Source organism: Solanum stenotomum, chromosome 3 (assembly GCF_019186545.1).
Source record: "Solanum stenotomum isolate F172 chromosome 3, ASM1918654v1, whole genome shotgun sequence".
Lineage (NCBI taxonomy): Eukaryota > Viridiplantae > Streptophyta > Magnoliopsida > Solanales > Solanaceae > Solanum > Solanum stenotomum.
In genome coordinates, this window is record NC_064284.1 from 62,519,858 (window position 1) to 62,532,844 (window position 12,987).

A 12,987-nucleotide genomic window follows, 5' to 3' on the forward strand; every position below is an offset into this window, starting at 1 on the left:
GGGGGGGGGGGAAGTGCTAATTAAGTAGGCAAAAAGAGATGGGACACATGTGCCCCTTCTATCCATCTCTATGTAGTGTTGTGACCATTGTTATGACACAATTTATTTTTAGGAAAATGCATAAATTTCTATTTGAATTTGTTCTGAAAAGTCAGTTAGACGCTTAAACTATTATGGTGACCTATTACATTTCTAATTTTCTTTAAAGTGATATTAATACCCCTGAAAAAGTGACATGACAGAAAAAGTATCTTCACATTCCTTAAGGTGCATGAGAAAATTTTTTTATGTTAAAATGACAAATTTAAACACATGGCATTATTTTATTGTCATTATACAATTAAGTATTATAATTTCTAATATATTAATTATGCCATTTTTTTCCTTTTTATCTTTTAATTGGTGACCCCAATTTCTTTAAAGCTTTTACATTTTTTTATTTTTTTTTTTAGTTTTTCTTCTTTAACAGTTCTTCATCACCATTGATGATTTCTTCAATTTATCCTCATAGAAACATATCCATCACTCTACTTTAAAAAGAAACTCTAAAAATAAATAAAAGATAGTGGAGAAGATGTTGATTTTCACCGGAAAGTTGATAATTTTAACTTAAAGTTTATGATTTTTACTCGAACTCACTAGAGGATTCACCAGAGAAGATAACCGGAAAAAAATATGAGAAATATAATGACTTCTATTGAAAATCATATGACATTATACATAAAATTCATGATTACATTGCCCAAATTTTTCAAAAATCCATCGAAAAAAGTAATTTTCTATCTTTGTACTGTCTTCTTTATTCTCATCGACGCACCACCTACAACCATCACAATGTTATTTTTGTCTCTAGCCATCAATAGCATATTTGATTTTACACACAAAGAATACTAATCATGAAATGCTTGATTTTCATCCATAATTACCAAATATTTTTAAAAAAAATTACAAACTTGAAAGTTTTTATTTGTTTTACCAGCAACAATGGTGTTTCCCACTGCCTATCTCCACCACCAACATCACTAAACTTCATAATCTTCTTATTGTCTCTTGTTCTCTCTTCAAATTTCTTGTTTTCCCTTCAATTTATGAATAATGAAGAACAAAGAAGAAATAGATTTTAAGAAGAAAGATATGTATGGTGAGAGGTTTCTACTTTTTGCGAAAGTCTAAGAAAATATCAAGGAAAAAATGTTTTAAAAAATTAAAATAATATTATTTACGTGTCAAAACGCATGTATAACTCATTCTCACACAAAACTAAGATTATCTTCAGAAGGTGGTATTAATATCACTTTAAACAAGATTGAGTGAGTATCGTCATGATAATTTAAGAGCAACTTTCACAAATAGCAAACACAAAATTCATATTTGTATGATATAGCAAAGTTTGCATAATTGCGCTCTATAACAAACATATGTATGTATAATTCGCTATACATATACAAAAAAAACAGTTTAGTTGTATACAAAAGATCAATTGTATAATATGTGTATGTATAAAACGAGAAAGAGAGAAAGGCAAAAGAAATATTTGTATTGTATAATTATAAGTGTATATGACGAAGATATCTGTATTTGCATGTGTATATACAATTTTCTCTCGCTTTATACAAACAGAAGCGTAATTTATACATTTGCGTTTTTGTATAAAGTGAGAGAGGCGAGTGTGCGAGCGAGATCTGGGAGAGGGGAGAGAGGGGAACGAAAATATATGTATATATACAATTTTCTCTCGCTTTATACAAACACAAACACATTTTATACATTTGCGTTTTTGTATAAAGTGAGAGAGGGGAGTGAGCGAGCGAGATCTGAGAAGGGGGGAGAGAGGGGAACAAAAATATATGTATATATACAATTTTCTCTCGCTTTATACAAACAGAAACGCATTTTATACACTTGCATTTGTATAAAAAACGAGAGAGGCGAGGGAGAGAACGAGAGTGGAGAGCGAGATTCACCTGGAGAAAGGCGAAATAGCAACAGTTTACTATGGGGTACAATTAAACCAAACTATATTTATAACATTTAATTTGAATTAGTAATTTGTTATTATATACAATTTTCCCATAATTTAAACGTGTAACTAATTTTTTAAACAAGTTCCGAGGAGGGTGGTGTGGGGGGGGGGGTTATGCCTTTTCCCTCTTTTTTTTTTCCTGCATGATTACGTTGTTTAAGTCAATTTTTATTATTTCGATTAAATTTATACAAATTTTATTATCTTTTATCAATAATAGGTATCAAATAATTTTACTTATTAAAATTAAAATAAATAAATAAAATCATTTAATATTTATGTCTTTTGTAAAATTTGATAACACATACACACTATAAATTGGATGTTCTTTTTATTAGAAATAAAAAAACATGATCCTCCTTATTTGTTCTTTAGTTGTTTGCTTAAATTACGCCAAAATTCTTTTACAGTGATTTTTTAAAAAAAAAATCATTCGACCACATTCACTTATATCTATTTATTTTTAATAAATAAATTTGGAGGCATAATATTGGTTTTTTTTTATGACCCTACAAACCTTACCCTTCCATATCTCAACAGGATAATATGGCAAGAAAATTTGCTACCTCAAATTAATTTACACTCATTATACATTTCATCATCTTTTTCAAAGAAGGCAAAAATATAAACTATGTGATATATTCATTCACATGAATTTTACGATTAAATGTATAGATTATATGTTTTTCAACTATTGATTTGTAGGTAGGTGAAATTAAGGAGATTTGAATTCAAATTAAGAGGGGCAATTTGACTTTAGCAGCTTTGATATAAATATCGTATTTACGAAAAAGTTATTAAATTCTCAAAAGTCTTGCCTATCGTTAAATACATCCCTAATTTTGCAGTAACAAATAACCAGAAAAAAATGAATGAGAGAAAATTGACGGAAAGTGTACTCTTACACTCTAAAAACTTGCTCATATCAAGTATTCATATCTAATTAATAAATATATGGTATATTCATATCAAAATGATTATATGTTGGTGATAATAATAAATTTTATGTCGATGAGAATAATAAATTTTAAAAAGTAATGATGTCATTATAAATTTTATTTACATATAGAATAAATGGTTAGTAGATATAAATGTGGGATTGTTTTAACAAAATATAAACTTGTGAATCAATTTTTGTATTAAAAATATCTCAAATCATGATATGAAATTCCATATCATGGTTTTTGGAGAATATGAAATCACATCTCATGATATGGAATCAATGTAAAATCGCATGTCCAAATGTTAATTCTATCTCGCGATTTCATAACGTGATGTGGTATCACATGGCCAAACGCTTACTTAGGATGATATCAATTATTCTTTCTTTAAATATCGAATGTGGGTAAAGTTTTACACACATACACCTATCACATATAAACAATAAATTAAATTAGAGGCACATTCATTGGCTGCAAAATGTTTAGTACTATGACTTAGCTGTTGTTTTAATTAATTACTACAATTAAAAGTCAAATCCCTTCTTAATTTACCCATCCCCAAGACCTAATTGCCTAAACACTTTACAGCTCATGCATAAGCTTTTAATTTTGGGTCTTTTTTTATTTTAAAATATGTTATGCAAGGATCAACATTAAAATTACTACTCTAATTATACTTTCTTGGTCTAATAATAATTGTCCATAGGGGTGTTCATGAGTCAGTTTGGATCGGTTATTGATTAAAATCAAAACCAAATTAACTAATCGATTTTAAAATTATCAAAATAAAACCAAACTAAATATAATATATATTTATCGGTTTGATTGTTATTGGTTTTTGATTCGGTTTGATTCGGTTATTAACCATATACAAAAATAAAAGAAACAATTCATTCAAAATGTGGAAAAAGTGACAACAATCCATTCAAATGAAAAATAGTTAGAATGTTTCACATTACATAACTTTCGATTATTGAATTTACTACAAATAAAGCTTCAAAATTCATTATTTTGGCCTAGAAGGAAGAGACAATGACTCATATATGTATATAATTTCTCGGTTTGGTTCAGTTATTTCTTTGTTTTTTTTTTTCGAACAAAATCATAACCAACTCAATTTTTTTCGGTTTTTAAAAATCTAATACCAAACCAAACCCAAATAAAATCGGTTTGGATTGATGTTTATCCAAACCGTGAACAATCCTAGTTGTTCACTATTGACTTTGCACAATTCTTAAGAAACTATAAATAAAATGATAATTTATTATATAGCGCTTTGTCGAAACATATTTGAAATAATCGAACTTCAATATGAATATCGAAATGAGAAAATTCTTGATAGTTAGGCTTTGTTGAAATGAATTGAAAATAATCGAACTATCGGAGTTGGGCCGAAAAGAAAAAGAAAGTAAAAGACCAAATTTGCTTTACTGTCATTCTGACATTGTAGTGTTGTTTCCACTGAAATCCAAATTGTGGACTCTGCTCTCTCTCTGTTTGTATGTATAGTGCAGCAAACCGGAGCTCCCATACAAACAACACCGAAGCCAGTGACCCCTCTTTCTCTCTCTCACACACATTCTCTCTCTTCTTTTCTCTGGTTCAGAGTCAGAGATTTGGGGTCACTGTAACTTGGAAAAGTTCCAGAAAATTACAAATCCAGAAGGTGTTTCCCTCAATTCAATGTCTCTCTAAGGTTGTGATTTCACAGAAATCTATGTCCTTTTGCTCGCAATTTTATGTAATTTTTAGCTCCGGCGAGTTTTTCTGTGCACCATTTTTCGAAAGACTCATTTGGGTTTCTATTTTCCTGCCAAAAAAACTTGCTTCCCTCAAATCAATGCTTATAAGGCTGTAATTTTACAGAAATCTATGTTCTTTAGCTCCGACGGATTTCTCTGGCCACCATTTTCCAAAGTCTCATTTGGGTTTTCTATTTTCCTGCCAAAAAAACTTGCTTCCCGCAAATCAATGTTTGTAAGGTTGTGATTTTTCAGAAAACCAAGTTCTTTTGCTCTCAATTTTACGTATTTTTAGCTCCGGCGGATTTTTCCGTGCACCATTTTGCAAAGATTCATCTGGGTTTCTATTTTCTTGCCAAAGAAAGTGTGCTTATAGTATAGAATTGGCGTATATTATTTGTAAAAATAATATACTATTTGTAAAATAATACTACTATGTGTTTTTTTTTTTTTAGAAAAAATATGCACACACCTCAATTTGTTTCATGTATTATGACAAAGAATTAATAGTTGTACAGTATATCAGGTAGATATCTGCTGTCATATGATGAGTTGAAATTCCGGTGGAGTACAGTGAGGTGACGGCAGTATCACCGTTGATTCAGGTAACACTTTTGGAATTTTAATGATTTTTATGTTGAATACTGTTTCTTGCTAATCCATTTTGTTGTTGGGATAAAGTGACGAGTCAAACATTTTCTTTTGCTTTATTGTTTTTGCTTCTTTTTCGCCTTTTATCTCTTTGTTGAAAATGGAAAATGAGAGGCTTTATGGAGTATGGACCGTCTTTGAAAGCTGGTTGACTCATTTTTGAACTTAATTTCAGCTGATCAGGATCTTCATCGAAAATCTGTGATTGCAAGATCTGTTGTTAATCAGACTATGTGGGAGCTGTTGAGAGGACATTGCAGGCGGATCATCTATTTCTCGTCCATTTTTTGAATGACGGTAGTGTCTGGGTCAGTTGAACTCACATTGACTGATTCATTGGATTGCCTGATACAATCAATAAACATAGGATAATTTAGTTATCAACTTGTCCAAGAAAAGAAAAAGATTAAGCTGGGGAAAGTCTACTAGTTTAAAACATTAAGAGTTTTGAGTGAGCTGCTGTTCATTTATGGTCATTCTTTTGATATGGGCATGTGCTTGTAGTTGAATCTATATAGGGTGTTGACGGAATAATCTGTGATTGAGAATGGCTACATGGGAACACTTTGGGGAAATTGCAAATGGTGCCCAGCTTGCTGGCCTTGATGCAGTGAAGCTAATTGGTTTGATCGTAAAAGCTGCAAACACAGCTCGAATGCACAAGAAGAACTGCAGGCAGTTTGCGCAGCATCTCAAATTAATCGGTAATTTATTGGAGCAGCTTAGAATTACAGAACTCAAGAAGTATCCTGAAACCTCCGAGCCATTGGAATATCTTGAAGATGCATTAAGGAGGTCTTACATTTTGGTCAACAGCTGCCAGGATCGGAGCTATCTTTATCTGCTGGCTATGGGATGGAACATTGTCTACCAGTTCCGGAAGGCTCAGAATGAGATTGACCAGTATTTGAAGATCATTCCTCTCATCACGCTTGTGGATAATGCTCGAGTCAGGGTACTGAAACTTTGCTCTTTATCCATAGCATCAGGGATTCAAGTTACATGTCTTCATATTCTATTTATTTCATTCGTAATCCATCCACACCTATGTAGTTGTTCTTACTTATATATTAAGTTTGTTAGGTAGTCATCAATTCATGATATAAAATTGGAACTATTTGTCCGGTATTGCATCATTTGATGTTGGTCTTATACCCAAAACTATAATATGAGGCTTTTCTTTCCTGCTAATCTTGCATGTATATCCTATCATAATATCTCACCAGGATTTTAATTGCTATTCAAATCCTTGTATTCTGATGCTAAGTAGATTCGTTTTCGTTAAAGAATGTGCGGAAGAACAAAATCCTTGCTGTATGCTGTAACACGTGTAAAAGACGCCAATGTATTAGCATCATGAAGCCAAATACCAACACCAACAACAGTGTCAGTAAATTGAAGAATATATTCTTACATTAGCTTATCTGTCAAAGTAAAGTGCGATCAATTAGGACAGAAATTAGTGCATGAAAGTTTCTTAAACATTTTGGTTCCTGCAAGATAGATGGCTCTGATAACTTGTTCATTTTGTATAAGATTATGAGGTGTGTCATGTGTGAGTGATGTGGACTAGTTCAAGGTACCAGATGATGGACAAAAACCGTAAGACATTTGTTTCAAGCAGTTTTAAGGAAGAAGGTAGCTCCAGTGAAGCACAACAGTCTAGAGTTGGAATTCATAGTAATCTGCTGTCACGTGATTTTTGATAACTTCAACCTCTGCATTCCACTGGGTTACACACTCTTATTCTCTTGTCTCCACTTTACAGGTTATGAACTAAAGTCGAGGACTAGGACGTTATAGACTAATTTTTATGAACTAACTAAATTATCTCTCTGTTATACAGTATTCTAAGATCGGTTACTATAGTAATGAAAAATGTAGTTCGTAAAAAGAATGTCTATCTGGATAACTAATCTCTTCCAACACCCAAGGGTGTGGCCTAATGGTCTAGGGCAATGAAGTGTGTGCAAACCTTGGAAACCAAGGTTCAAATCCTAGCAGAGACAATTAAATATAGGGTTATTCTTTGGTTGACGGAGTTACTCGGTACTTGTACTGGTGAGAGGTAGCAGGTATCTGGTGGAATAGTTGAGGTGCGTGCAAGTTGGCCCTGAGACCACTGTCATCTGTCATTAAAAATCTCTCTCCTAATAACTTATCTCTTCCAAGAACAAGAATTAGAGAGCAAACCCTTTAGTATTTTTAAATAGTGAAGCAGTTTTGTGTCTGTTGCAATGAAGGGCCAGTATTGTCTTATTTCTTGCTGTACATCCACTGTTACCAAGTTTTAGCATGAGAGAGATTTTGTATTTCTAAGAAAGATGCATCATCACAATTAGAGTAATCTGCTCAGTTATTTTGCTCGTCTTCTAATATATCCGTTCAAGTATGTGTCTACCTTGTTTTGTCCATTACTGCTCAGAATTTGAAGGGGTAACCTGCGCTATGGCTTAATTAATTAGACATGTACAATTGGTGCGCCATCAGTATCTATATCTACCTTCAAAGTTGATAAATCTTTGTGGTACATATTTTGGCAGGAGAGATTTGAAATCATTGAGAAGGACCAGTGTGAATATACTTTGGAGGCTGAAGACATGAAGGTGCAAGAGGTCATTTTAAAACGAGATCCCTCTAAACATGATACAATAGTGTTAAAGAAGACCCTTTCCCGTTCCTACCCAAGCATGCCTATCACTGAGGCAATTCAGAAGGAGAATGAAAAGCTTCAGCTAGAACTGCAACGTTCACAAGCTAATTTAGATGTAAATCAGTGTGAATTCATTCAGCATCTTCTCGATGTCACAGAGGTAGTTGCAGCTGAGTCTCTTTCCGAGAAGAGTTCACCCACCCAGCCTACCAAAAAGTTGGAGCATAGTCACTCAGATGCCAATAGTGACAAGGAACACAGTGATAAAAGTTATATCAAAAGTGATGAGAAACAGTCAACTTCAAGGTAGCCGTTCTTTATAAACAGTAGTGATCTTCTCATAAAATGTGGAGGGAGTCATAACACCGATGAGAGTTTAGTACCTAGAGTCTCAACCATTTTCATTTTTATGTATATTTATCTGCAGAAACACTTCTTCAGTTTCATCGCAATGTGAACTGCTGTCTTCAAAGGGTTCATATCGATATGAAGAGTGGCATACAGATCTGTTGGGATGCTGTTCAGAACCTCTCTTATGTACATTTAACTACATCCTTGCTTTACTATTCTTCTTGTTGCATTACTTTGTTTCATCTGTTCTTTTTTCTATCTAATTCTGCTGAAAGGAAAGATATACATCTTCTTAAATTAAAATTTATTGATAAATATTCATACTTGAAGATGTGAAATGTCCAGAATAGCAAATTTTGTGCAGACAGCTTCATTTCATGTGTTCATGTACTTCTATTAACTTGTCCAATTTAGCGTGCTATTTGAGGAAATATTGTGTTATTATTGGTCAAAAGGAATTATATGTTCACTGTTTCAATTTTCATAAACTAAAGAGTTTAATCATGAGCTGATGTTTCGCCTATCTAACTCTAGCTCATATGCTTTTCTTGGATGATTTGAGTTGAAAGGAACAAAAGGATACTTGTTGGTGGAGAAACTGAGGGGAAGGATCAGGAGCACTATTTATTTTTCATTAGTACTTTGGTGCAGAGACAACATTAATACTATATAGCCGTTTGGGTAGTTGGATAGATATTCAGAAAGCTCAATGCTAAACTAATACTCCTTCCATCCCAGTTTATGTGATGATATTCGATTGGGCATTGAGTTTGAAAGAAAGAAAGACTTTTGAAACTTGTAGTCTAAATAAGTCATAGATATTTGTGTGGCTATAATAATCTCATTAAGGGTAAAATGGGAAAGTTTAAAGTTAAATTGTTACTAGATATATTTGTGTGTATCGCTACTTTAGATTTAAATCATGCTCAAGTTGTCAATAACAGATACATTTACTCCTCAGAAAGAACTAATTTAAGTTTGGATGTTGTTTGTGTCATTCTTGTTAGAGACATCATTTCTATTCTAGCTGACTAAGGCTAGAGGGATTCCAATGGCTGAAATAGGATACTGAAGTACAATTGGCTTTACTTTTTGTTAATAACTTTGTCCTATTATTAGTAATTACTGCTCTTTTGCTAGTGTTACTTAAGTATAAACACATTATGAATCCACGTACTTCACTGTAGTCTGTGTTCTATCGTTTCACATACCTCTAAATTTAGGAGAATCCTGAAATTAGTTGATTGCCTGACTTGTTTGTTTTCATATTCATAAATTTACTTTCCCTATTTTCTGATTTTTGGTGTAGAAGTTTGTTCAAGACTATATTGGCTGGGAGGATAATTGTGCTAATGAGCAATTCTTTACTCCAAAGGAAGATTAATTTGCCATCTTAACATATCATCCTTCTTGTTCAAGCCATTTCATTTTGGTTTATTTTGTTTTTGCTGTTTTGTATCTAAGTAATTAGGAAACTAGTTGTTATCCATCCCTGGAGACTGTCATTATATTTTCATCCAATGTCAATATATCGTAGTTGTTAGTAGTGTCTTTTTACTCTTTGAGAAAGGTAACAGTCGTGTCACTTTACTTTGCAGGCATTAAAACCTTTTTCTTTCCTTGTGGTACATTTTCTAAAGTTGCCAGTTTTGCAGCCAACAGAGACATATGTAAGTAACTTTATAGTCTGCCTGAAACTTTCTTGTCCTGTCACGGGTGATAAAAATGTAGTCAGTTTTTTGTTAATCGGTATCAATCTTCTTTTCTTTATTTACCAGAAATGAATAAAATGGTCAAAGTAGTAACATCCTTTATTTTTGCAAGTTACTATATTAGATTCAGAACTAGCGGTTGAAGTGTTGTACACTGCAAGAACATATATACTTTGTTTTATTGTTAATTTGACTAATTACTATTAAGGAGATGTTGGAGAACTAGGAAATCCATCTTTACGTTAGCATAGCGACCTTTTTAGATTGTGTTTCTTTAGTGTTTCCTAGAGCAAACTAATTTTCAAAACAACACAGTACTCTAAGCCCATAAAGCTATATGGAAACCTTTACATAACTGATGTAGGACATTGTGCATCCTGAACATGCCATAGGACTAAAATATATATATAAAAGTATTGTATCTAACATTTTTTTGGGGGAATCATAGTAGCTTAGTTGGTTGGCTACCTGAACTCCCACCTTGTTGGTGAGGGTTCAATTCCCCACCTTGTAATCCCCTCCGCATTTCCCCTACCCCCAACTTTGACACAATTCGACAATCATGGTAGCAGAGGTTTTTTGTTTGTTATCACCACCTAGGAAAAACAAGATAATGGCATGCGACAATTTTGGGTACTTAGGTTGTGGTTGACGTAGTTCAAGACTATTCTGTAGGAAAAACAACTATATGGAATGTATTTCTAACAGTATCCACATGCCATTTTTCCTTTTATGTTTATTCACTATTGATACCATTTGGATGCAGCTTCAGCGGATGCTTGTAATGAATTAATGGCTTACTCGTTAATACTGTCCTGCTGTTGTTACACTTGCTGCATCAGAAAGAAACTTCGGCAAAAGCTAAACATCACGGTAAATACCCTATCTTGCACAGCTAAATATTAGTCCCAAAATTAGAACAAGATTGCAAATGTAATATCCCTAAAATGATAAATAGACTTGCAAAATACTTCTCACAAGCCCTTCACGTGGAAAGAAAATCCTCACCATGCAGAAAGCGATGAATAAATGCTTCTGAATGTTCCTTTTGTTCATCATGTTGAATCCCTTGATAGGATTTGAATGATGGGCGAGCACCTCCATGTATAAACTGGTGTTAAATTAAGTCGAAATATAGACACCCTGCTGATTATTTTTTCTTTTTTAGGGAGGCATCATAGATGATTTTCTTTCACATTTAATGTGCTGTTGCTGTGCTCTCGTCCAAGAATTGCGTGAAGTGGAAATACGTGGGGCTAATGGTATGTTTTACTGGAATCTCATACTTCATATGCCATATGTTTTCTTGCCTTCAACTAGAGTGCTGCTGTTTTTCTGTATTAACGAGGTCTAAACATGAAATGTCATCGTATATATTAACACTATGTGTTGCACTAAGCTCATTTTACATACTAGCTGTGCTGTTTTTCTGTATTAACGAGGTCTAAACATGAAATGTCATCATATATATTAACACTATGTGTTGCACTAAGCTCATTTTACATACATTTATTCTTCACAAATGATGCAGATTTGCTATGCTACATCATGCAGGTACAGAGAAGACGAAAACGAGCCCGCCACCCTCTCAATTTATGGAAACATAGGAAATTGAAATTGAAATTGGCTAAACATATTAGAGCATAACTTGCAGAACCTGATAGATGGAACATATAGATTCTCTCTGGATTTACAATCATTTTGTAAAGTAATTCTTAGTAATCCAGAATTAATGTGTACAAATATAATCTTTTTAGTTTTCAATGGTTCCATTGTTAATTCATTTGCTTTATGCAATTTTTCATTTATTTGGATGAAATGTGAAGATTTTATTTTCCCTCACACTTCACATATCTATCAAAGGGTACAATACAATATCCTATATGGCTAACAAAGTGTTCATCCTAAATTGGTTATTAGTTCTAAGCTGGTGTTAATTTACTGTTTCTTCTTATCTATTTGGGTAAAAACTTTCTAACCATATATGCCATAAACAAAATGCTCTTACGGGTCGGTTGGTAGCTAGATAAGAAATACGTTACTCATGTATTATTTTTCATGTAATTCATACGATGTTTGGTAGGTAGATAGGAAATAAGTTATTCATGCGTAAAATTAATACGACGTTTAGTTGACAACTTAGAAACTTGTATAACTAATACATGTATAAGTTATGAGGGAATTTATGCAGTATAGAATGTGAAATAACTAATATCGTATAAAATAATAAAGGCCTAACCCATCGGTGGCCCCCTAAACTTGGCACGATCTTTCACTTAGACACCTCAACTGAAGGATTTTCATTTTAAACACCTAACGTAGGGTTCCCATGTGTTACTTTAACACTTTCTGCACAGACATTTGTTGACCATAAGCGCATGCAAGACAATCGTTCTACGTGGATTAACTGACCAATTATATGATGCCAACTCTTAAACCTCTTTACACGTTTTTTTTCAAACTAAAAGAAAAATGGAACCATTCTTTGTGATTTTTCAACTTCCTTCATACGATTCTCTCTCTTCTCCGATGAAAACCCTAGGTAAATCTCCTTTCTCTTCACATGTATTTCTTTGTTTTTCCTTCAATTCGTTGTTAGTAATAATCATTGTTGTATTTTATGTCACCATTTTTCAGGTTTAAAGTTGTATTGACGAGGTATCGGGCTGTGCGACATTGGAGAAATTGAAGAAATTAAAGGTAATGGTGTATTTTGTTTTCTACCTTTGTTTTTGTTTTCTTCAAGAAGGTGTATATTGTTGTTAAAGGTGTATATTGTTGTTGATTCCGCTTTCTTTATTTTCATTTTTAATATAGGTTTTGGCTGGTAAAGTAAGGGGCTTTTTGGGTATTTCCTTTTATTGGGGTCTTCTTTTCGAGATATGGACAGCTATATTTTAACTTGTTTTCATCA

At 32.9% G+C, this 12,987-nt stretch overlaps 1 protein-coding gene across 6 annotated transcripts; it reads left to right on the forward strand.

The window, feature by feature from the left end:
* Positions 1 to 4,421: 4,421 nt before the first annotated feature.
* LOC125858555 (protein MID1-COMPLEMENTING ACTIVITY 1) lies at positions 4,422 to 11,898 on the forward strand. Of its 6 annotated transcripts, none has more exons than XM_049538365.1 (9): positions 4,422 to 4,660; positions 5,225 to 5,311; positions 5,533 to 6,312; positions 7,901 to 8,316; positions 8,438 to 8,547; positions 9,960 to 10,031; positions 10,840 to 10,946; positions 11,242 to 11,335; positions 11,628 to 11,898. In XM_049538365.1, exons 3-9 carry the CDS (start codon positions 5,905 to 5,907, stop codon positions 11,678 to 11,680), a joined length of 1,260 nt encoding a protein of 419 aa, XP_049394322.1. In that variant the 5' UTR covers positions 4,422 to 4,660; positions 5,225 to 5,311; positions 5,533 to 5,904; the 3' UTR covers positions 11,681 to 11,898. The 6 variants fall into 6 exon arrangements, with proteins under 6 accessions (XP_049394322.1, XP_049394319.1, XP_049394321.1 ...); XM_049538362.1 differs by having other exon boundaries at positions 5,233 to 5,311; XM_049538364.1 differs by having other exon boundaries at positions 4,422 to 4,630.
* Positions 11,899 to 12,987: the final 1,089 nt, after the last annotated feature.